The sequence below is a fragment of the Microtus pennsylvanicus genome, chromosome 11 (assembly GCF_037038515.1).
Source record: "Microtus pennsylvanicus isolate mMicPen1 chromosome 11, mMicPen1.hap1, whole genome shotgun sequence".
Taxonomy (NCBI): domain Eukaryota; kingdom Metazoa; phylum Chordata; class Mammalia; order Rodentia; family Cricetidae; genus Microtus; species Microtus pennsylvanicus.
Window position 1 is genome coordinate 13,226,409 of NC_134589.1, and position 26,415 is coordinate 13,252,823.

A 26,415-nucleotide genomic window follows, 5' to 3' on the forward strand; every position below is an offset into this window, starting at 1 on the left:
GATAGTCACCTATAAAGTCAAGCTTGTAGTCATGTTAGTTAGATTTTCTATATATATGAAGATATATTTCAGTTAAATAATCTTCAAACCTTTCAAATACCTACAGAATATTTCATTAAAATGTTTTAAGAACTTAGAACTTCTCATGACAATGAGACACATCTGCTCCTGACAGCACCAACTATTTCAAGAGGAAGATGGGCACTGAAGCAGCTCCTTATGGGGTTTGTTAGCCATTTGGGGAAAAAAAAACTGTTCTTGCCTGGACTGCTTGGTGTTATGCTGTATGAACTGGACATATAGGACCCACAGAAAAATGACTTAACGAACTTGCCTAAAGGTGAGACTGTGGTTTGGAGTTCCTGCTTCATGAAAGAGTCTGCCAGACCTTCTGCAGGACACAAAAGAAAGTGACTGACAAACTAACATAGGCGGAACTGTCTTTGAAATTTCGTGTTACATGGAAAAGTCTGCTCGATACTATGGGCCTGTAGGCTGAAGACTGGATGACCAACAGTACAGAAGAACTGTGGGTGACTGTCCAGGCAGCAAGATGTTTCTGTCAATTCTAGAATTTTGGAAGTTGCTTACAATGCACTTCCTGTTTACTTAGGTAATAATTATATCCTTCTGGAGACTTTGATGAAGTTGAAGAATAGTTTTCCTTAGTTATGATAAAAGATAATATATATATACATAAATATTAACTGTAACTCTTGCTTAATACCTGTTTGGTCATATGTAATTTTACTATGTTAAAGTTAAAACAGTTTTTATTTAGAAAGAAAGGGGAAGTTGATGTGGGAAGTCCTTCTGTATATGTGTTGCTTTTATTGGTTATTGAATAAAAAAGCTGCTTTGGCCTGTGATAGGGCAAAATAGAGCTAGGCAGGAAACTAAACTGAATGTTTGGAGGAAGTAGGTAGAGTCACTGAGACACCATGTAGCTGTCGGAGGAGAAAGACATGAGCCACCAGCCGGAACCTTGCCGGTAAGGTAAACCACAAGCCTTGTGATAAAATATAAAATAACAGAGATTGGTTAATTTAAGATATAAGTAGTCCACCCTCAGCCATAGGTACACCCAGCTCCTATGTTTCCCATGCTAAGGCTCCCACTCCCTTAAGATGGCCCTGGGAACATGCCTCTCCCTCCCCCAGGCAAGTGAGTCAAGGCCCCAGCATCCCCTGCTACTTGTACACAGCCTTTTCCCTTGGCCAGTCCTTGGAAAGTTTTCTACTTTGTCCTGTTCTGAGTCCATTAAACAGCCTCCCCAATGTCAAAAAAGAAAAGATATAAGAGCTAGCCAATAAGAAGTGTGAGCTAACAGACGAAGCAGTGTTGCAATTGAAATAGTTTCTGTGCAATTATTTCCCATCAAGGTGGCCAGGAAACAATCAGCCTCCACCTACAACTGTACAACAGTAACAAAAACAGAAATACACACCAGAGGAACAATATAGATGACTGAAATAAACATCTCCAGAAACCTAATTTTTGACACATATGCCAAAAAAACATACATTAGGAGAAAAAGACAACCTTGCCAACAAGCGTTTCTGGGAAAACTGGATGTCCACAAGTAAAAGAAAAATAAAACTAGATCCCTAGCTCTCAACCCATACAAAAATCAACTAAATGGAATGAAGACCTTAATGTAAGACCTGAAATTCTGAAACTGCTAAGAGGAAAACATAGGGAAGAACTCTTCAAGATACAGGCACAGTCAAGAACTTGATGAAGAAGACTCCAACAGAGCGGGAAATAAAACCAAAAGCTGACAAATAGGACTGCAAGAAATTAAAAGGTTTCTGCACAGAAAAGGAAGCAGTCAAGGGAGGAGACAACTTAAAGAATGAGGGCCATTTTTGCTAGCTTATATCTGATGGAAGAGTAATATGCAGACGATACAAAGAACTACAATATGGCCCAGCTTTACTTCTGGGGATATATCTGAAGGACTCTAAGACAACATCCCATAGAACCACCTGCATATCAATGGCTAGTGCAGCACTGTCCACAATAGCCAAGTTACAGAATAAGCCTAGCACATGTCAACAGAAAGATGAAGAAAGAAATGTGGTATACACAGTGGAGCTGTATGTCCATGAAGGAGAATGAAGTGTTGCTTGTTGAAGATTGTATACAATTGAACATTGTCATATAAATGAAATAAGCCACACTCGGGCAAGACAAGTTTATATTTGTCTCATTTCCGAATCTGTGATTTTAGAGACATAAATTGTGTGTATGCATGCACGAGTATGTGTGTGCATGTTTGCATGTCTGTGTGTTTGTACTGATAGAATCTGTCCAGGGGAATGAAGAGAGCAGAAAGGGAGAGGATGCAGAGTAAACAGGACCAAATTACACTCTGAAACCAATCACTATGACCATGAATATATGTGCATAAAATTTTTCATAAGTAAAAATAATAAAAGAAAAACATGTTATCTATGGGAAAATCATAAATGGTGACTTCTGCCTTTCTGATACAGCCAAGGGATTTTTTGTTTTCTCTTTTTCTCTAAGCATGCCTCATCACATTAGTCCACAATGGTGTCCCTCTTCCTACTGCGCTAGCTAGGCCCTTTTGCATCTTTCCCCTTTGATTTCTTCACTTAGCCCAGGTTTAGTCAAGTTTGATAACATTTCTTTTGGGTCATTTGGGTTGTACTGATTTTTCTGTTTCCCTGCATCTAAACCTTCACTGTTCGTTCTCCTCTCCAGTCTTCCTTCTGCTTGCATGGACACATGCTTGCTTTACTTTTCATTCATTCTTAGGGTGAAGCTGAGGGTGCTGACATAAGACTTTCCTCTTTGGATATAGGTGCTTCAAGCTATAAATATTTCCTTATTTACTATTTCATCTGAACTGAATAAATTTTGATATGTCATACTTTTTTTGCTTTAAAGCAGTTCAAAATTTCTTATTTTCTTTGTTTTACTGTCCTTGACCCATGAATTACTTTTAAAAGTCTGTTGTTTAATTTTCAGATATTTGAATGTTTTACATATTTATTTTGTCACTCATTTACAATTTATGATAATGTGGCTCAAAGAACACACTTAGCATAATTTTAATCCTTGCAAATTTATGAGACTTGTCTTGTGGCCAAGCATATCATCTGTCCTAGAGAATGTTTCATAGGTGCCTGCAGTAATTGGGTGGGGTGACTAAAATCACCACCCAAGCCTCAGATTCCCCCAAGTGGCACGACCAAAACCAAAACAGCATGATAAAACTTTGAAACTTATGAAGATGAAATTTTCCTAAAGAAAATGAGACCTTTGCTCATGACATCAATTCAGTTGATCTGCAAAATTAAAAGACTTCTCAACATCTTCTATGGTATTCTAACAGAACTCAGTGATTAGAACGCATCCAGTATAGACTTTTCTGTTTTTATATTCTTTCTTTTACGGGACTTTCACATATTCGTTTGCTGAGAATTATCAATAACCAATCCCTCTGATTGCTCAGCAACATTCCATTAGCTCTTGTCCATATTTTCATTTGTTGAGTAGTATTTGAATTACTGATGTTTGGGACATTTATGAAGAAAGTTGCTCTCAACATTTGTGCATAAGTTCTTATCTGCATCTATTTTTATTTCTCTTCATTAAATACACAGAATACCTGACATACAGTATGTTTAACTGTTTTTTAACTGGCAATCTTTCAAATTAGTAACGCTGTTTTTCATGTTTTCTAACAACAAGCAAGAACTCCAACTGTATCACATCTTTTTCAACACTTCATACTGCCCACTCATCTTTGTCATTTAATCCATTCTATGTAAAGAAGGGTGACATCTCACTAGTGAGATGTTCAGCATCCTTTTATGTGCTTCTGGGACATTAGTGCATCTCCTTTGAGGTGTCTATTTAATTCTTTGTCTGTTTTTTAATTGGGTCATTTGTCTTTTTATTGAGTTGTATTAATGTCTTTCATATTTTTGACACAAATTCTTTAAAATGTAGAAATTAAAATATTTTCTCCTATTCTCCGGTTTTTCTTTTTGTTGTCATTTATTGGAGTCTTTCAAAGAGCAAAACCCTTTAATTTTGGTGAAGTCAATGTGGCAGTTTCAATTGAAATTAAATTTCCATTGTGGTAAACAGTATGTCTTCTTTGATATGTCAAGTTTTAGAAGTAAAATGAAGTTTTGTTTATGGTCTACCGAATTTCGTAACTGATTTACAAGAGTAAAGTTTAATATGTTGTTTGACATGGTAGAAAGTAGAAAATTTGTCTGGTTCATGTTTCTTGGTCTAATAGCCAAAAAAAAAAAAAGAAAGAAAGAAAGAAAGAAAGAAAGAAAGAAAGAAAGAAAGAAAGAAAGATACCAGCCACAGTAAAAACACCCCTATGATCTCTCTGTGCTTCCCAGCACCTTTCCAGCATGTGAACTGAGAAGTACTGCCTTTGACATACAAACATATGCCCTCTGGTCTAGTGTAATGACATATTAATTCTAATTTGTATGATGTTTTGTTATAGTTATTCTTTATATTCCATGAAAATAAATGACACATTTTCGTCATCCTTTTAACAAAATTTTTGATTAATTTTATTTTAGTTGTGTCTTTTGTCAAAGCATATTTGTGGATTTGTCTGTTAATTAATAGTACTCATTAAGCAGAAAAGGCCTATTAATGTTTGCTACTACAAGAGCATCCTTTGTTGGACTCTGGACAGTGCATTGTTCTCTGATCCTGTTCTTTGGCAATATTCCCTCTCAGGTTCTCCAATTACCTTCCGAACATCTTTATGAAAATGTGCATCTTCATAATGGTATTAGTACCCATATTTTGTTGAAATAATAAACTGGCCTAAACTAGTCTCCATATTTCAACAAAGAGTGTGGCCCAAAGTAACTTCTACATGCAGTGTGGCAGTTGGGCAAGCAGGGTGTAACCTAAGACTACAGGCCATAGGCGAGCAACATAACAACAGTGAGTCACAACAGCCAGCCACTAGCCAAGTCCAAGCTGAAGGCTGCCATGCTATACCCAAATAAGGCAACTGGCAAAGTGTACCAAGCAGAAAATAGCTGTTGGTCACTTCTGTCTCTTTGGTTATAAAAACAACTCATCATATTTTGATACTAGGGTCCTGTGGATTCTTTAACATTTTTATTATAGCATAGTGCCTGGTTCTATATTTTCTCTTTTTATGATTAAGTAAACATTACAAGGTTCAACTGGTCTCAATGTTTCAGTTATTTATATTTTCTCGACTTCAATTTTTTGTTGTTGCAGAATATTTATTTACACTGTGAAGATTCATCTCTGCCTAATGCACCATTTGATTGCTTTAATAAAGACCTAAGTGGCCAATAGCTAGGCAGGAAAAAAATATGTGGGACTTCTCAGGGGAAAGACCTCTTGATTAGGACAGACAATAGTTCATCAAACCAAATGGGTATTCCATCAAAATTAACTTATAAGACTAACAATTTTTTTTAATTTTTTAATTTTTTTGATTTTTCGAGACAGGGTTTCTCTGTCCTGGAACTAGCTCTTGTAGACCAGGCTGGCCTCGAACTCACAGAGATCCAGATGCCTGCCTCTGCCTCCCAAGTGCTGGGATTAAAGGTGTGTGCCACCTCCGACGAACCTAACAAATGTTCCTCATTTGATCATTTATAAAGTGTCAATTTCCAGGTGGTTAGCTAAGATGGTCCAGTGTAGTAATAGGAGCGGCGGCGGGGCTGCGTCCCCAACACCCCAGCCGCCTGCTCGGCTAGCTTTTGCCCCGAAATAACAACACACAAACTGTATTCATTTAAACACTGCTTGGCTCATTTCTACCTAGCCTTTTCTAGGCTAACTCTCGCACCTGGACTAGCCCATTTCTTATCATCTGTATAGCACCGGTCTTACCGGGAAGATTCTAGCCTAAGTCCATCCTGGGTCGGAGCTTCATAGCGTGCATCTTCCCTGGAGCAGGGAGCATGGCGTCTCTCTGAGGCGTCTGCTCCAGAGAGGAGAGCTGTCAAGTCTGAGCTCACTTCCTCTTCCTCCCAGCGTTCTGTTCTGTTTACTCCACCCACCTATGTTCTAAGCTATGAGCCCAAGCAGTTTGTTTATTACTTAACCAATGAAATCAACAGATTGATATATGACACTCCCACATCAGTCCAGAATTATAGTTTACTCTATCAAGAACTTCAGATAAGCCTTTCACTTTCCCATCACACTGAGACTTGACAGCAGCTAATGTGGAGACCCAAAAATATGAGCCTATTTCCACCTTGTCTGAAGGTCAACTTGCTCAAAGTTGTTACCATTCCACCCTGATCAACGGTCAAAGAATTGGAACTTCTATTCCTTCTGTTCCTTCAAGGTTATTGTCTGCTTCTACCTCAAAAAAAGGCCCCACTTGATTTAGGTCAGAGAGTTCTGCTCTTTCAAGATTATTGTCAACAGATGTGGCTAATATCCAGATCTTGTATTTCAGGAATAGAGAAGTAGTTATGTTTCTACCCCAAACAAAAGTCTAAAGACAACTAAATTCCTACTCCATTAAGGAGATAACAATGAATTCAACCCAGGGAGTGGTTTGCCTACAATGTTTTAGTCTAGGGTGTGAACATTACTTGTCTTGTTCTAGCAACAGAATGTTTAACAATGAATGTAGCCCACAACCTCCAACTGTTATATTCATTTCATTGTATTATGTTAATGCAGTTTTTTTAAATCTTACTCCTATCTTTTGGGGTCAGAAATATTTTAAGCAAATGGGAATTAAACACAGGTAATTTCAGTAGTCACTGGAACTCCCTCCCGGTACTAGGTACTATCCTGTGTTTTCTGTTTTATTATTTATATTCATGTCTTCGTTCTCTTTACTATTTTTCTAATCTCCATGCCCCTACCCTGGTAAGTGGTATTTTTGTAGAAGCTGGTATCTGAAGAGCTAACTCTCACAGGACTTGATCTTTATCTCATTTTTCAGGGTCCCCTAAAGATGCTGTCACCCCCAGACAACAGAAGTAACTTTAATAACATGATGCTCACACTTCTAAGAGGAAGAATAGGTGGTTTTGGTTGTTCAGTGGGTTATGGATGTTTGTCATCAGTTAGTGAGGTTGGTTGCAAGTTATTATTGGCCATACTCAGGGAGGAAACCAAGCAAAGGAAATTAGATTCAGGGATCTCATTCTGAAAAGAAAAGGGGGGATAGAAGAATGATTATTTCAAACTGAAAAGGCAATATTTGGGAGCTGGCTGCCCACAAAAAAAGATTACATAACATTGTAGTGGTGTGTCTCGGACTTGGCACTGGGGCCCGAGTCACGAACTAAAAAACAGCACCCGGGAGGATGCTGTGTTAGCTAGTGGGCTACCTGCTTGAGTCGGGTGCAAAATAGCCCACGTTGGACGCCAAAATATAACGGCGTAAGCGAATGCAGACAGATTGTAAAAACATATACACAGCTTTAATGTAGAAATAGACTTACAGAACCACCGTTCCCGCGGAGACCAGGAAAGCAGAAGCAACGTCTGGGAGCACGTTTGCCAAATTTATAGGCAAACATTAGCCCGAGGCGAACACGCCCCCTTAGGGGCGGGACTTATCCCTACATTTTAGTACTTATATAGTGCTTTCTTTTAAAAATTTCCTCTGAGAATTTCATGTGTATATAACAATCATATATTCTTTCAATAAAAGAATCAATACAAATCAACATGCTTAAAAACCATATTATATGGATATATAATATTATATATATTATATTCATAAAACTTAATTTCTTATGTAATGAAAAGATATATTTTATACTTAAATTATAGAGATTTTATATGAAATAAAAATGAATTTAAATAATTTACATAAAATTAATTTCTCATAACTAGAAAAACAATATGAGTAGACATGAATAAAAAATTAAATTAGATATTACCTATAATATTTCAGTTTGCATACACAGTGTTAATGTAGAGTCTTCATAATACTTAGGTAGTTGTAATAATTTCCTCTATTATTTTGCAAAATCTAATTTTATCACAAAAAAAGCTACCATAAAAACTTAACCTTCAAGAACTGGAAACAATTTATTTCCTCTTGAGCTGCCCATTGAAAGACTCAATGTGACTGATCAATAAAAGTATTTACAGAACATTGGGAAGCACAGACCTGGTTGAGTTGAGCCCATGGTCTGCAGAAGCCTGCATGTGGAAGCCTTTGCCTGGTAGGTTCATCCATCCCCAGGGCAAGATGCATTTTTGTCATTCCCACACTTCATGCAGGGACTTTAGGATTTTTAAATGATCATTCTGGCTTCAAAGGTGAATCAAGGGATCATACCCCTTTTCATTTTCAGTCTCTGACCCAGTGTTATTGCTACTTTGGACAAACTTTCTTTTTCTTAAGATGGAGGTCTCACTATATAGTGGCTGGCCCGGAACCTGCCATGTATAGAGGCGAGCCTGGAACTCCTAACTATACCCCACCTTCTTTTTAATTACACATACTCACGTGAGCCTGTGTGTGGGTGTCTACAGGTAAGCTCAGTTCTTATGGAGGCAGTTGGATTCCTTGATGCTGCAATTACAGGCTGTTGGGAGCCAGCCGGTGTGGGTGGTGGGAACAGAGTTAGGGTCCTCTGTAAAGCCAGTATGTGTTTTAGGTTCCGAGATAGTCTCCAGCCCTCACCAAGTGGTTAAAAGTGAGATGCTTCTGAGGATGAGTGTGTGTCTTACCTGCTCTTTCATCTCCGCATAGACCTTCTCAGAGTTCACTTCTACCTGCCGCTTAAACTCCTCCAGGGCAGCATCTGCCTGCTGGGCCTGCAACCTCTGAACCTCAGTCACACGGCAGAGTTGTTCCTCCTTCTCCCTACAAAGTTCATAAAGCTCCAGAGTTACATAGGGAAAGGACGAAGAGGGGACTTGGGAGGGGAAAGGGAAAGGGAAAGGGGAAAATGATGTAACTCTTTTTAATTGCAAACTTTTAAAAAATTAAAACCAAAAAAGAACTAGGTAATGAAAGAACAAAATTAGCCCTCTCTAAAACAAAAGTCAGATAGCATTTTCAGATCCGTATTCTATAAAGTTTCTCTTTCAAAAGCTGACAATTGAGCAATCTGTCTGGGTGGGGGCAAAAACACATAATATGCATTTTGATGAAGACATAACTATATTCAAAGATGCCCCTAAAAACAAACTATACAAAACTATGCATTTCCACTTACTGGTTGATAGATAAAATGTGGGCTATCTATACAACGGAGTATTACTTAGACTTAAAAAGTAGGAACATTTTTTTAATATATTCTACAACGTGGATATTATTTATATAAAATTTAAAAAATATTAAGGCAAGTAAAATAAGTCATAAAAAATAACATGTGGTCCCATTTATGTAAAAAGTTCAGAACTAAAATGTTGTTGTACAAAATATTTCCACACTAGCCCAGAATGGAGTATAATAAAGGTTTGTTTATTTGGGGGTAAATTCACACCATCCGTTGCCCTGCAGATGGTCAAAACAACAGAACCATACAGTGGCCTAAAACTGTTTTTACTAGTTCACCTGCCTAAAACTGATGGCCGTCATATCTGTTCATACATCATACTGAAACTGTACCCTCAAAAGGATGTCACAAAGCAATAGAACTCTCCACATATTGATAGACGGAAAATATGAAGCCATTAACTTAAATGCATTCAAGTTCTGAAGCTCTAAGATTTTGTGAATTAACCAAAATATTTGTATATGGCATTTTTATTTATCTTCACAATAAGCCCATGCAAGAGGTACTCTGTCCTTTGTCTTATAGAACAGGAAACTGGGGCTTGGACACATTTCTAAGGTGATCATCCTTGTGGAAGCTCCAGCCAGGACTCCATAGTTGAAGTGGGCCTCCAGACTGCCTGCTGCTGGCCACCTCCCTGTGATGTTTTCCTGACAAACTAGGCTATCTTCCTTCCCTACTGGCAAATTCATATAAACACACAAAACTGCCTATTCCTAACTGTAACAATGACAAATGCCAGTGATAGAACAATTTAACTCTTGTATATCAATATATGAATTTTATCCCAATGGGAGGAAACAGCCTTCCCAAACCATCCATTATGCTACTGCCCCTTAAAAGGTGAGCAGAAAGAACTTGAACTTTCGGGAGTTACTTAGAATTCTCCCTCTAAGATATGTCACTACAGGTTCTCCTATAGAAACATAATTATTTCATATCAGAATGTCAAATTTCTCCTTGACTCCAACCTAGAAACCTGTCCCAAGCCTGAGTGGTCAACAGACTGATAGGAAAAGTGGCATGTAGCGTCCATTTAAGTAGGGCTCTTCAGTCTCTTTATAATCAGACAGTATTCATGGGGGTTAGTTCTTCCCAGATCCCATCACCAACTCACCCTGTGTTTGGGCACAGCACATCTGTACCTAAGGACCCTAAATGGCTAAATGAACATGCCATGAGTCCTCATCTCCACCTAAGAACCACCTGTGCCTATTTATCCATTCAAATCCTCATCTACATCTATCTTCTTGGACCCCTGATAATAATCACGGTAGTACACCTTGACAAACCCATGTCTTCCATCAGAATCCCTCCTCTTCTTTATAATGATAGTCATTATTTGCATGTCCTGTGGGGTTTAAGGCTGTTCCACAGCATGTGACACCAAGCATGGGAACAAAGCCATTCTAATCAGGCTTCAGGCCAGATGCTGCTTACAGTCACTACACTTTACAGCAATGGGTACAGACCTCTGGAACTTTGAAAACCTTTGCTTCAGGTGTTTGTCTTATTTAGTGGTGTGTGTGTGTGTGTGTGTGTGTGTGTGTGTGTGTGTCTGTCTGTCTGTCTGTCTGTCTGTGAGTGTGTCTATGTGTGTGTGTGTGTGACCCACACACATGAGCACACATGCTAGTACACGTGTGTAGGCAGACATGCTTATGTGCATGTGGAAGCAGAGGACAGCCTCAAGTTTACGCAGGAACCATGCACTCTTTGTTTAAGCTGGTATCTCACTGGTCTAGAACTCATCAAGCAGTTTGGGCTGACTGGACCCAGAACGTGGTGGACGTGGAGCAGGGGGACTTCATTGCTCTGCCTTCCTGCTGGGATTGTAAGTGTGAGCCACCACACTCAGATTTTTAACATGGGTTCTGGAGACTGAACTCCTGTCCTAATGCCTGCACAGCAAACACTTTCCCAACTGTGCATCTCCTCAGCCCCAACATGTTCATATTTAATAGAAAGAAAACTATCTTTTTGCCTACTAGTTTTCCAACACATTTTAAAACAAATATCTTCAAGGTTAATAGAGTTATAAGTTGCAAGGACCCAATAAAAGTAAGGATTTTTGCCACTTAACATTATAAACTCTTAGATAACAGTGGTTAATAATGTCATGTGGAAGACTGACCCTAAGCTATCACTATATAAAACATCAAGCACTCTGATGGCTATTGGGGCTTTTATTTAGTTTGGTCCATCTACACTCTCTATATTATTCTGCCTAAGAATCAGAAAGACTTGATCTATATGTACAAACAACATTGCTATATATACTGAACAAAGTGATTGACTGTTAAAATCTTTGCATATTGAAACTACATATAGGAACACTGTAAAGTCATACAACTATAGCCACCAAAATCTAAACTTTAGGAGGCAAGTGGATGTTCTCTGGTAGGATGGTCCCGAGTGATAGCAAGAGGCTACTTGTTTCTTTTGTTAGAGGCTCAAAGAAAAAGAAGCTATGGTAGGTACCTGGTGACCCCATTTTGGTGTTGGGTTAGTCAGGGCAAGGAATATTCATCCATTGCTTAGAGATAAAAGGGACCAACCTATGTAATTCTTTAAGTGCTGAGACACTCTTAAAAACATATGAGAAATGTTTTAGATAAAACTTCATCAAACACTTACCTATGTTTACCTATACATAGAAAAGAAACAGTACTGGATAATATTTGAAACCATCAAATATTTAAACACTACAGTTTAAAATTATATACCATATGTTTACCTAAAGAAAATCTATTAAAAATAATGTAAAAATATATAACCTAAAGCAAAAATAAGCATTTGGAAAAGTATTTATTATATGTGTAATAGTTCACATGAGGTGTTTAAATGCTTTAAATTTAATAAATTTTCTTCACATCAGTTCAATGTGCAACTAGGTTCAGCATCTAAAATCATAAACTTTAGCCATCATCAATATATTTTATAGACCATTTAAAATATCCCAATAAATTCTCTACATGTTCTCAATTCACAACTTCTATCTTGATTGAGAACTGGCATTTTAAAAAGTTTGAAACAATAAGTCCAAGGAGCTAGATAGGTGGCCTGGTGACTAAGCATGTACAGTACTCTTTCAGAAGACTTGGGTTCAATTCCCACAACACTGTAAAGTGGCTCATGGCTGCCTGAACTCCAGCTCCACGAAGATCCAACACATCTGGCCCCTGCGGGCACCTGCATTCATCTCTACATACCCCTCCAAGCAGACAATTTAAAATAAGTTTTAAAAAATAGCAAGCAAAGGGAGATGTCAGAACTCTGACTGGTGGAAGGCCCTCCACACGGGCTACTCTAATCACACAGTATAAAGCTAATTGTCAAAGAAGGTCTCACTCAAAGAAAATCAGTATATTTGCTCAGTCTGGCATGTACATTCATCTCCACACATTTAGGATTCTTATGTCTTAGTGTAGATTGTCTTTAGCTTGATTTAAATAAAAAAATGATCATTTTAATGAGCTCCATTAAACTTACACAAGGTGCAAAAAACGGAAGTAAAACTTTAAGCCTTTTAGCCAAAGATCTATTCTAGAGGTCATAAAAAGGCTGTACAAGAGACAAAACAGAGGAAAAAAGTGACTTTCAAGATTATTTTTTCAGTGGACTCATGCAGCTGAGGATTAATGCATCACTCAAATGCCTTAAAGCTGGACTTCCATGAAGATAAAAAGGTGGAAAGAAAATTTGCTTTTTAGCTGTGATTTATTTATGAAATTTTCCTCATCTAAGTACATAAAGGATAAAGAAAAAAGAAGCTGCATTCTTACCCAGCCACAACTTAGCTCAGATTAAAGGGTGCTCTGAAGTGCATGATTATTTCAAAAAGGGCAATAAAATGCAGGGGACTAATGGACTACAATTTGGTATTTCTTGAGCTTTACAAGCTAACGTTTATATGTGCAAGCCAAGTCTAATTTGAAAATCTTCCTTTGGCACATTTCTGTACAGCACTTTTGATAACGATGGCTGTAGTCCAACACGGATTTCTAAGGCTTCACATTACAGTGCACTTCATTTGCTGCCAGCTTGGCATCCCCACTGGAAACTCCAAGAAAAACAAAACAAAACAAAAAACTTCAAACAAGCCTGGAAAACAGCTCGAAGTCTCCATCCTTTCCATCTGGGCTTGGAGCACAAGCTTTTCAAGAGGCAATATCACCTACCTTTGGCTGCCAATCAGAACTTAAATTAATTAGACTGAGTCGGTAAAAAAAAAAAGTCATACCATTTACTTAGCACGATAAAAAAAAAACACTGCTTTATCTTCTTCATGTGACTTCAATATACACTGGCCTCTGCTAATTCATCTAAAACATGGGGACTGCTACAGAAACTGCAGCACTTGATATTCTTCAGGGGTCAGAAAGGATGTCTAATAACACGAGTGTTGGCATTGCTTTTAATATTGACAAGATACCAATACTGCGGTCCCCAACTGACCTGTAGAGCTAATATCATCCATGTGTTCAAGGTCAGAGGCCAAGTAACACAAGCTTCTAGAAGATGTCTAAGACAAGGAATGGGCTCATCCTTGAAGTCCTCTCAAAGATCAAGGCTTGGCAACGCCTTGACTTTAGCTTCTCCTGGTGAACTGCAGGGAATAACCTGAAACTACTTTAAGACACTACACTGGTAGGGTTTGTTACAGCCACAACAGAAAAAGAGTAAACATTGGTAATTGTCAGACACAAGGTGGTCAAGGGTACCAGAGGTACTTAATGTAAAATTCTTTAAACTTCTTCAAAAATACTCAGGGGAACAAAAGAAGAGTTGGGTATAAGGAAAAGAGCTGGATTGGGCAAAGAAAATAAGGATAAAATCTGTTGTATTTCTTTGAATATATGGTTTGTGGATTTTCAGTGATTTGATGGTCTTAATAATATCAGGTTAAAATCAATGTAAAAATGAATTCTTTCTCCAAAATACAATACCTAAATAAAACATGAGCAAGTTTTTGTGGTGAAAATTGAGGACTTCCACAGACTACTAGTAAAGCCAAGCGTTCTTTGACTAGGATGCATCTGCTCAAACCGGCTTCACTATCATCCAGATAGTGAAGTCACTTCAGCTATGAAAAGACTTCTGGAGATCAAAATGTAAAAAAGAGCAGCCAACAACATAAAGCAGTTCTATAGAATTCTCTTTTGACATGAACGTAACAGTCCCAGAGACCCGGCTCCCAAGGCCAAACTCTGATTTTAAGGAACTTGATTGGTCGAACGTGCTAGTTATGAATAAGTTATGGACTTCAGCTAGGAGGTTCATAAATCCTTTCAAGTCGATTGAATTTTAATTAAGATTCAACACAAATGGATCTGGCATGACTCTCCTGGTCTTCAGCTGCTATTTAGGAGCTGAGTGGGATCCTGGTGACAAATTCTGAGATCTACTCACTATTACAAAAAAATCATAAACAAGTAGAAGTGGTTTCCATCTTGGAGAGACATCAGTCAGAGTAAGGAAAAGGTAAAAGAGCAAAGAAGAAAATCAAACAGTGCTGCAATGTTTTATATGCTACAATTTAGACAGAATCATGCATGCTGCAGGAATATAAATGATGCAAAGAGGCAGTGAATGTCTCCATGGGAATTAATCTCCGGAAGTGAAGAGCTGGCTCAGTCAGTACCATGCTTGCCCCACAAGCGTGAGGTCCTGAGTTTGAAGCTCTAGTGCCCACACAAAAAGCTAGGTGCAGTAAGGGGCATCTTTAACTCCATATCTGGGCTCTGGGAGTGACAGAAACAGGAGAACCCTCGGCGTTCACAAGCCAGCAACCAGTTAGTGAGCTTCATGCTCAGGAGGAAAGTCTGTCTCAAAAACAAGTTGTAAACTCATACAGGAAGACACACTGACAAATGGCCTCTACTCACATACATATATGAATCCATATGTATTCATGCACACACACCACAAACACACCCCAAAAAACAAATTTAGAAGACCAGATATATGTGTAATAAAAAATAAAACTACAAAAATAAAGGCTTATGTTGTTTAAAGTTTTATATAATATTCTTATGCAAAATAAACATGCCTATTATATGGACAAGCAAATAAAGCAAATGAACTCTTATTCTGAAGCTCAAAAATCAATTGCTATTTCATAGTACAAATTAAGAATCTTGAAAAATGAAATTATTCTTTATGAGTATAAAATAAGACTTACATACAATGAAGAAACAATTTTCTAAAATTTTAATCCTTAAACTTCACAAAAAATCTTAAGTCTAATGTTGTTCCTTTTTCATTCCCTATATTAAGAAGCTACTGATTAATAATTCCATGGAAATTACACACCATCTGTGGACATATTATTGGCATATCCATGGATACAATTAATTTTAGAGAGTATTATTTTAGTAAATATGGAAATATAGGTTTTTCCTGTAAAATGGTCAAGGCTAAAGCTTTTGGAACAGACACAGAGCCATTTCTTGTTACCAGGAAAGAAGAAAGGCTGTGAAGTCATTCAAGCAGAATGACAAGCCAACCACAGACAGATCAAAGGAGTGAAGAAGAAAAAGGCTGAAACGTGAAGCTGAAATATTTATTCCCTTCAAAAACATCACCCAGGCCTTGTCCCTGGGCACTTGAATACTTCAAAGTAGCTGGGAAAGATTCTCACTTATGTTCATCACTATGCACAAATAGATCAAATTTTAAGTAGTCATATTTTCTCCTTATTTATCAAATATATATGCAATACTTATCATGGAAGTCTTCACTTACTAAGAAAAATTTCTAAGTGATATGGTTATTTCTTAGTGACAACAGATATTTTCTAGTACTTCCAATAATGGTATTCCCACAACCTATAACACTGATCGTTGTGACCAAGTGGTGAACATTAAGGGAGAGCCTATGTTCACTGAACTTCAGGACAGTCCAGATATTACTTCATTTAATTTCAATAGCTATAAAAAGTTGTTAATTGAACACATAAATAAATGGAAATTTTATTTTCCCAATTTGACATAGAACATGACAGAATGACAAATTGAATCAGTGGTTCTCAACCTTCCTAATGTTGTGACCCTTTTATACAGTTCCTCAGGTTGTAGTGACTCCCACCCATAATATTATTTTTGTTGCTACTACATAGCTGTAATTTTGCTACTGTTATGAATCATAATGCAAATATCTGTGTTTCCTGATGGTCTTAGGTGACCCCTGTAAGGTCATCTGACTCCCAAGTGGCGACCCACAGGTTGGGAACCACTGAGTTAAATCAATCCAGCCAACGGCAAAGTCTAAGATGGCTTTACCATCTTATTTGTTTAAATGCATGCATAAGTGACTGACTCTTTACTAAAGTGCTGTGTCTTCACAAATAATTTTAACCAAGATTTCAATACAATTTTCCTTCTATATCTATATATTAAATCACTCTCAGAGTCTCTGAAATCTACAGTGTCCTTCAAGCATTTACATACACTTATTAAATACTACTTATACATTCAATGCTAGATATACAAAAATGTTCAAGCCATTTTCATGCTTTTCCTGGGGGTAAAACAGACCCTGTACTGTTGTTTTTAGTGCTATAATAGCTACACAATGATATTAATGCAATACTTCAAGAGGACAACATACAAGGGAACTTGGGGTTGAGGAAATAAGACAGTTAGTAAAGCGCTTGCCTAACTTCTGATCCCCTGTACCTATGCAGAAAGCTGGGCATTGCAGTGCATAACTATGATCCCAGCACTAGGAAAGCAGAGACAGGCATATCCCTCACTCACAGGCCGATGGTCATTCCAAATCAGTGACTTCCAGGTTCAGTCAGAAACTGTCTCAAAAACTAAAGATGAGCATTGAGGAAGATATCTACTGGAGGAAGACACCTTTACCCTTCACTGCATGTGGATTCATACACAAACATGCACATACACATACATACAGCATACAAATACAAAAACGTAGTTCATTATACCTAATATGTATGTATATGTTCACATGTGTGTGCACTATACACGTGCAACAGTAGATGTAAATACACAGAATAAAAAAGCTTCCTAAAAGATTTTCATTCTAGTAAGATGACTAAGAATATGCAAAAGGTATATATAATACATGTGAATGTTATATATACATATAGCATGTTAAAACATACTGTATATCCTTATAAAATGTGTATGTATTTATAGAATACAGAATTTATTTGATATTTGTAAAAAAAAGGCTTGTTTTCCTCAGTACCTACTTTTGATGAAAAAGTAAATATACATAATGACACTTATTTCAAATACAAGATGTAAATGGCCAGGGAAAGAGATTTCTAGAGATTAAACATATACTTTCAGATAAATTTAATAATAATCTCATTAGTTAATCTGAAACCATTTAGAGTTTGTTAAATCATTTTCTGTTAATGTACTGAGTACTCATCAAATACCAGGCACAGCACTAAACTAAGCATCTCTGAACTAGTCACATCTGGTTATTAGTTTCCAGGGGAACAATGTATTTAATTAATCACAATAATAACAATCAATAGCTAGTAACTGAAAAAGGATAAGTTGCTATGGGTTTAATAAATATATAGATAATTGTAATTTTAACTTAATTTAAATTAATGAATATAAATACAAGTAAAGAAAAAACTTTATAGAGATATCCCACAAGAAAATGATAATAACGTTAACTAAAGAATGAGGAAGACTCAGGAAAAGGAAAAGGTTGGCATTCTACCATCCGGGACAGTAGGCAGAACAACTGTGGAGGGAAAGGTAGGCTACTCAAGGGGGAACAGCACCTGGGCTGGGTGAGACATGAAGAAAAGAAAGCAAGACTTGTGGTGAAATCAAGATTCACTGTGCCATCCGAAATTCTAGAGATGGACTGAACATGCAGCGAGTGAAAGGCACAATACACAGGATTAGAGATGAATTACTTAGACCAATGAAAAGACCTGTGGCGATGGCTGTAGCAGTGGAAGATAAAGTAAGGCACAGGAGAAAAAGACATAAAACACATGAAAATGATCAGCAACCTAATGTCTGTATTTAGAGTACATGAGAGAAAAGAAAGAGATAAGGATATACGTGTTTGAAGAAATGATAGCAAAATAAGTTTTTAACTTAGCAAAATTTATGAACCTATAAATTTAGGAACTATAAACATAGGTAATATCCAGAAGAGTACAGTAAGTTACATGATAATCAAATTTCTCAAAAGCAGGAATAAAGAAAAAAATGTTAAATAATAGTTAGAAAAAGGAGATATCAGACTTTCCATAGCAAGTAATGAAAGGAGAAGACACTTAAGCAACACCTAGAAAATGCTTTTTAAAAGCACAGCCTTGTCAACTTAGAATTCCATTACTGACAAAATCATCTTTCAAAACCACAGGGAAAGTAAACCCTTTCAAGATAGAGAATTATAGACTATTGTCAGGAGACCCACACTCCTAGAAGCAAAATGAGGCATCTTCTTGGTTGAAAGGCAACAATACCAGCAGAAATATAAGACTATCACCAAGATTTGTAATTACATGGGATAGATTTGAGATTTATTTATATAATTACGTGACTTTAAAAATAATTCACTTTAAATGAAAGTTAGATAAGGTAGTAATGGCTTTATAATATATTAAAGTAAAATGTGTAACAAGAATAATTCACAGTACTAAAAAGAGAAGGTAATAATTCACCACAGGATTCTTATATATAAACTAGCCTATATACATATACATATATTGTGAAAACTTTAAAATATATAAGCCAAGCCATGAATTACCCTCTAAAATATCAAAACAACTAATAGAGAGGATAAAAATAATTATTCAATTAATCAAAAAAGTAAATATATATTTTACTTTTTCTTTAATAAATTAACTGTAGTTTATATTCTATAATTGTCACACTCATTATTTCTTTTTAAAATATTTTTTCACGGAATGAATGACAGTTTATTTTAATATCCTTCCCTGTCAAAATTATCTCAAATTCTTACTCTTAAACTTTGAATTAGTGAATATAGGCCACAATCAATCTATTAAAGGAAAAAGTTTTTTTTAAAAAAAGGCAGAACCAGGCAGATAGAATAAATAAAAATATCCATATTTAAAATTATTAGTGACACTAAATATAAATGGTCTAAATATTCTAAGTAAAAGGCAATGGCTGTCCAAAATGATTGAAACGGCATTAACCAACTTTATATGCTGCCTAGGCAGAAGAATTCCAAAAGATTAAAGGTAAAAATATTTTTTAAAAATATAAACATTAAGGTAACAGAGAAGCGATATTAATATTATAAAAAGCAGACTTAGGAACAAAGAATATAGCCATAATAAAGGTCATTTCGACAAAAAAAGTTTAAAACACAAGAAACACAAAACTTAAAGAACTACAAATACAAACACATGTATAATTAGAACTGTCAATTAAATATCTTTCACTATTAATAATTCACAGAAAAATAAATGAAGAACAAACAGAAATTAAGTAAATTACCAGGAAACTTGACCTTAATGGCATTCATAAAACATTCTTTCATAACACAACAGAATAAATAACCACTTCAAAAGTACACAGAACATTAATCAAGATAAACGTATTCTGGGAAATAGAGCCAGTCTCAAAAAATGTAAAAGGATTAAAGTGAAGATTAATCTGGGCAGTATTTACAAACATGGGAGATTTATAAAATGTGAAGAGGAAAGAAGTTTATCTCTGGGAAAAAAAAGAAAAGACATAGACTAATGATATTCTTTCTTATATTAAAATTGTGACTAGCTAACTGTACAACATTAACACTGGTTAAATGTGAATATGTGACTGAATATGTGCAATTCTCCCACAGTCCACAGTTGCCAATCCAATAAGCACTTTGTTTCCTTCAACAAGAAGAGTCCCCGCCCGTCTCTTCCCAGACAAACAACCCTGAGCTGGGAGAAATGGGGAGTGTTCCGCATCTTCCCTCTCTAGTAAGGACTGCCTGTCATCGGTGTCCCTCCTTTCACTTCATACTGTCCCTTGGGTAAAGCTCTGAATCTGGGCTGGTGAGTATACCTAACCTCATGTGGAAATGTTTTCTGACCTCCTGTTTTCCCAAATTAGTTCAAAATTTAAAAAGAAAAGATAGTGTTTTATGTTAGCCTCTAATCTTTTTCAAATAAAAATGTTATAAAATTTTCAGATTTTACACAAGTTTAAAGAGTTTATTACCGCTGGGAAGATAAAACAAAATACCAACAAAATTCCTTATAAAGTGGCGAAACATTAATTTTATTTATAAATAATCTTCCTTCAATTTCCTAAGGAGTCTACAGTACAGAATTAAACCATTCCCATACTAATTCAGACTTTGTTAGTAATAATTTGTGGTAATTCAATAAGGAAGGATATTAAAGTTAACTCTCATTCACTCAAAATAAAGTCTCCTCTAAAAAAGTAATGTATGTGATAATTATAGTCTATAGACCATAGTTAACCTATTTTTAACTTCACTTTCAACTAAATAAATCCCCAAACTCAGAATAACTGAATAAAATGCCTGTATAGTAAGCATTTTACTGCAGTCTCCGAGATAACTGGATTACCTTAGGCTCCTGACTTACAGCTGCATTTCTTACACCATCCCTGCTTCCCTCTGCATTTGCCCAGTCCCCTTTTGTCAACAACAGGCTACTGAAAACTTCAGTTTGAATGTAGTCCATATTGGCTGCTGACTAATGACTCTGCATCACGTAACTGGGAAAGTTAGCCTTCCCTGCCAATGAGACAAGATTTATCAACTCCAAGGAGAAACCACTGGGAACATCCACAAGGGTCTTCTCCGAGAGGTTCAGCGAAGAAGGGAGACCTAACTTAAATCTGGCTGGGCATCCAGACTAAAGACAACTGAAAAGGAAGAAAGCAGAACACTGGAATTCCCCTTGGTCTGCGACTTGTTCCGTCCAGATGTCAGCAAGCAGCTTCCCTTTGTGCCCACTATGATGGACTACTCCCTCAAACCAACAGCCAAAGTAACATCTCTCTCCCTTAAGTTCTTTCGATCTGTTTTGCCACAAGAACAAGAATAATAGATAATACAGTAACTTTTCAGGTTTTTGGTTCCTGCATTTGTTTGCTTTAGTCTACCAGATTTTAGATTCCAAACGTCCATGGTCAGAAGGGGGGTAATGTACAAAGCACAGCGGTTAACAATAGAGACTTTTGAGACAAAGCCACCCAAAGTTGTGAACCCTAGCACCTTTAACAACTGCAGAACATAAGCTTTTTGAACCTCAGAGAAAAAAAGAACTGGTCATCTTTATCGGGAAACCAATCTAGGCCCAATGAAGACAGGAGAGAAAAGGAGGTGTCCTGTGGGAGAGAAAGGAGTGGGCAACTTTCTGGGGTACAAGAGACTCATTTGGAGTTAATGGACATATTTATGAATAATTTGGATCAAGTCATTTAAAAAGCACAAAAGGAACACTACTTAACTAGGCCCAGAGTGGAAATTCAGGCCACTGAAATTCCCAGAAATTGGAAGGCAAGGGCAGGAAGATCATTTGCAAGATGAGTCAGCCTGAGCTACATAACAAGGTCCAAATCATCCAAGGCTACACACGGAAGCCCTGTCTCCAACAACAACAGGCAAACAAAAAAAATTATGCTGGTGATAGAGAAGCTAAAAACCTACATTCTTTCCAGACAAGAGATTGATTTAGACTCCACAGCCCAGGTATGAAGCTCGGCTCAGCCGTGGATTAGTTATTCAGTGCTGGTCAAGCTGCTTAATTTCTGAACTTCCATCTCTCCCAGCAGATGGTAACACACGACCAACCACACAGGAGTTGTCTGAAGACAAGCTAATTGACGGGCATGAAAGACGTTGTGCACAGGGTCAATGGTAAAGGAAGAGAGGCGTCACATGATCAGTTGCTCTTACACCCCCATCAAGGTTATTTTAGCACATTTCACTGTAAAAGTGGAATTGTAATTGTAATAAAGCTCAAGAAGCTAAATGCATAAGCTGCTCTAAAATGTTTGCTCAATTCCAAATAGAGCACCCAAGAAGCCTAAGAGAAATCTCACGTTACACACTAAACTTATAGCGTGAAAGTGTCCCAACTGTGTCTGTCAGTAAGAAGTTCCCTGACCATCACACTCCATGACACACATTTAAAGCGGTGTGTTCTCATGAGAAGAAATGTCGCATTCTATGATGACTTTTCTACAAAGAACCACTTAACAGAAAAGAAATTTCTTTCTCTGCTTGAAGCGAGGTGACCACATATTGCTCTCCTCTGCAAGCTTCACACTGTGCTCCGCAGAGGGAGGGTTAAATCAGCATGCTCACTGGAGCTAAGGAATGTTTACAATAAACTGCGCACTCTGACCACTCTGGATCTAAACTGGTTTCAGATGCTCCAGCAGAGTGTAGAAAAGAGAACAGCTGGGTGCCCCTCCACCACCACAGTGATATTTAAGAAAGTTATTTGTAAGAAGAAAATGACACTCAGGCTTTGGGAATTTACTAAATTATATGGATAAGTTTGTTTTAGAAAATACAAGTGATTATATCGGTACAAAATTGAATAACTGTAATCCACCTATTAGCAAGTTCTCATTAATGCCTTCTAGTAATTTATGTTTAATGTCAAACTTAAAATATACTTAATTCTAGTTGCAAGAAAAGTAAACTATGTTATTCACAAAATTACTTAGAAATTATTAAAGTAAAGTCTGTTTAATATATAATAGATGTATATTCACATCAGAGCCACAGCATGCAAAATAAACGAGTGCACAGTATAGACATGATAAAACTTTCATGACGAGCTGGTGGATCTCCCCACTCATCATCTCAATCACTCCCTCCATTTACAAGCACATGATTAGTCATGATGGCAAGAGCGAAGGAACAATTAGCTTTCCAAGTAAAGAACTAGAAATGTTTCTAATTATAATCACATAGCACCCCTTTAAAAAGAAAAGGCAAAATCAAAGAATCAGACATCAAAAGGCCATTAGGTCTCAATACAGACCATTTCCAGACCTGGTTTACTGCACATAAAGCCTGCTTTGCAGTGTTTTCATTTTTCACTAAGATCAGAGATATATGGTTCAAATTATTGAAGTTTCTTCAAAGTTTCTTGACATTTGTGTATTCTACAATTAAGATGAATAAATTCTTATCAAGTAGTAAAAATTGGAGGATTAAAATTTAACAGCTACCAATGGTAAAGAAACCTTAACTTTCATGACACCAAATTTCAGAAATTATGATTTAGAAAACACAAAGGAAATTCAATGAAGAACTAAAACTGTGTTTTTCAATGATAAAAGTATGTAACATTTTTATCTATTGTTTACAAAGATCTGAAACAAGCTTTCTCCTAGGTCTTCATGTCTGTTTGTTATACTCCTGATTTTTTGCTTGTACATTAACATACCATCAGATTCATGCTCTTGAAATATTAATTCCTTTTGATGCGACAGTTCTCTCCTCCACTAGCTCATTTCTAGTTCTTCCTTCAAATGGTAGCTTACTGCCCTAACTGTGAAGAAAAGTCAGTGTTTCTTCCGTGTCCCTGGGCTCATGGACGACTCTGCTAGCACTCTTCAGTCATCCCCTGTGGGGAATCAGGACCACCAGTTGTGTGCTCCTGGATTCCCAGGTACCATGCACTCTTCAGTCATCCCCTGTGGGGAATCAGGACCACCAGTTGTGTGCTCCTGGATTCCCAGGTACCATGCACTCTTCAGTCATCCCCTGTGGGGAATCAGGACCACCAGTTGTGTGCTCCTGGATTCCCAGGTACCATGCACTCTTCAGTCATCCCTGTGGGGAATCAGGACCACCAGTTGTGTGCTCCTGGATTCCCAGGTACCATGCACTCTTCAGTCATCCCCTGTGGGGAATCAGGACCACCAGTTGTGTGCTCCTGGATTCCCAGGTACCATGCACTCTTCAGTCATCCCCTGTGGGGAATCAGGACCACCAGTTGTGTGCTCCTGGATTCCCAGGTACCATGCACTCTCCATGTCTACACAGCGCTGTTCTCACAGATTCTCTGTGAATTATACTGCTACAGGCATGAGGCTCAGGGTTAAGTGTTTGCCTCGCACACAGGAGGCCCTAGGTACAATCCTCAAAACTGGGAGAACAATTAATAAACTATTTGTCATATAAGCTATTGTGTTCAGAATGTAACCTGTAGGCATTCTCAAGAACTCCAATAAAAAGTGGAGAGGTTATGGGGTAAAGGGAACACTCCTGCATTGATGGTGGGAACGCAAGCTGGTACAGCCCCTTTGGATGTCAGTGTGGCGATTTCTCAGAAAATTAGGAAACAACCTTCCTCAAGACCCACTAATACCACTTTTGGGTGTATACCCAAAGGATGCTCAATTGTGCCACAAGGACATGTGATCAACTATGTTCATAGCAGCATTGTTTGTCATAGCCAGAACCTGGAAACAACCTAACTGCCCCTCGACCAAAGAATGGATAAGGAAAATGTGTTACATTTACACAAAGGAGTACTACACAGCACAAAAAAATAACGACATCTTGAATTTTGCAGGAAAATGGATGGAGCTAGAAAACATTAGTTTGAGTGAGATAACCCAGACCCAGAAAGACAATTATCACATGTACTCACTCATTGGTGATTTTTAAACATAAAGCAAAGAAAACAAGCCTACAAACCACAATCCCAGAGAACTTAGACAACGATGAGGACACTAAGAGAGTCATACATAGATCTAATCTACATGGGAAGTAGAAAAAGACAAGATCTCCTAAGTAAATTGAGAGCATGGGGACCTTGGGGGAGGTTTGGAGGGGAGAGGTAGAAAGGGGAGCAGAGAAAAATGTAGAGCTCAATAAAAATCAATAAAAAAAAGAGAAAACGAACTCCACTACTGAAATTAATACCAGACCAACAGATAATTTATGAAATTTGTTATCAACAAAACTTACTTTCTGCATTTCTATGAAGAAACCAGAACATCAGACAGCTAGCAAACAACATACAGTTGAGAAAGGTTTCTAAGATGGAGAGTTATGCATATATAAATGTTAAGGTGAATATGGCTGACAGACTCAGAAAGCATCTTAAATTACAATTCAAAATAGAGAAAGATGTGATATAACAGGAATTGATTAACAGGTGGAAAGCTTGGTGCATAAAAACTTCAATTAAGAAAATACAGAAGCAGAGAGTTTAAGAGAAGAACTTAATGAGATCAGAAAGAATATTCTGGCATGGCTCCAAGAGGATGGAAACAGAACCGATTTCATGTGTAATTAGAGACAGAGGATCAGAGACGCGGAGGAGGACCAACTACTGCTCTAATAGTAACGACAACGGCTTCATCATACACCATACACTCCATGCGAAGAACAATTTTTTTAAAGGGATAAAAGCTCAGAAGGAGTTGTCTGCAGTCTATTATATTAATAAAGCATATATCCAATGGTGTGAAAAAAATCAAAGAGCCCTCAAGGCAACAGAGAATATGATGATTTTGGGGGGGGTTAAAAAAAAGTCATTTGGGAGATGGAGAGTCAGCCTTTGATTCTCTTATTAATTTTGCAGAAAGCTAACCGTGCTGCACTGCTCAGGAGGTCACTGGCTCCACACGCTTCCCGATATCCTCTTGAAAAAGAAGCAAAAGACCACAAAGCAAGCTGAGATCAAGGACTTCTTTATTTTAAGAAATCAAGTTTCAAAGTCATGAAGAGGTCAGCATGCATCTAGATGTTGGTGCCACAAACTAATCTATAATTGAATCTACATTGAGCTACAATAATTGATTCCAAAAGTGACGGTGCTGGCTAACATGAACTTAACTATGCAGTTATAAAGAGCATGGGAGTATACATATCATATTTCAAAACTCTAGCCAAAGACTTCGGGCAAAGATAAGTTCTAGCTATATATAAAAAAAGATGGCATCTGCTTAGCATCTCACAAATTGTCTCCCCAAGTGATCACTAGAATACCTAGGAGGAGAAATAACAGGAAACAGTCTGATAACAGTAAACTGAATTATATAGGCAAGCCAACGGAAGCCTCCAGTAAAGGCAGAGCCGAAAACAGACTGAGAAAACTGCCCAGGTGTACTGCTAGACTCTAAAGCAGATGGAATTTGCTTCAGAAATTAGAATTGGAGCTAGAAAAATAAAA

The 26,415-nt window shown here is 37.3% G+C and overlaps 1 protein-coding gene across 6 annotated transcripts in view; it reads right to left on the bottom strand.

Moving 5' to 3' along the window:
* Cep112 (centrosomal protein 112) overlaps positions 1 to 26,415 on the bottom strand; it is a 387,025-nt gene that overhangs the window by 226,868 nt on the left and 133,742 nt on the right. For all 6 annotated transcript variants that reach the window (XM_075990285.1, XM_075990287.1, XM_075990288.1 and 3 more), the window contains one exon: positions 8,713 to 8,848. In XM_075990285.1, the coding sequence (XP_075846400.1) occupies positions 8,713 to 8,848 (136 nt within the window). The remainder of the gene's footprint in view (positions 1 to 8,712; positions 8,849 to 26,415) is intronic.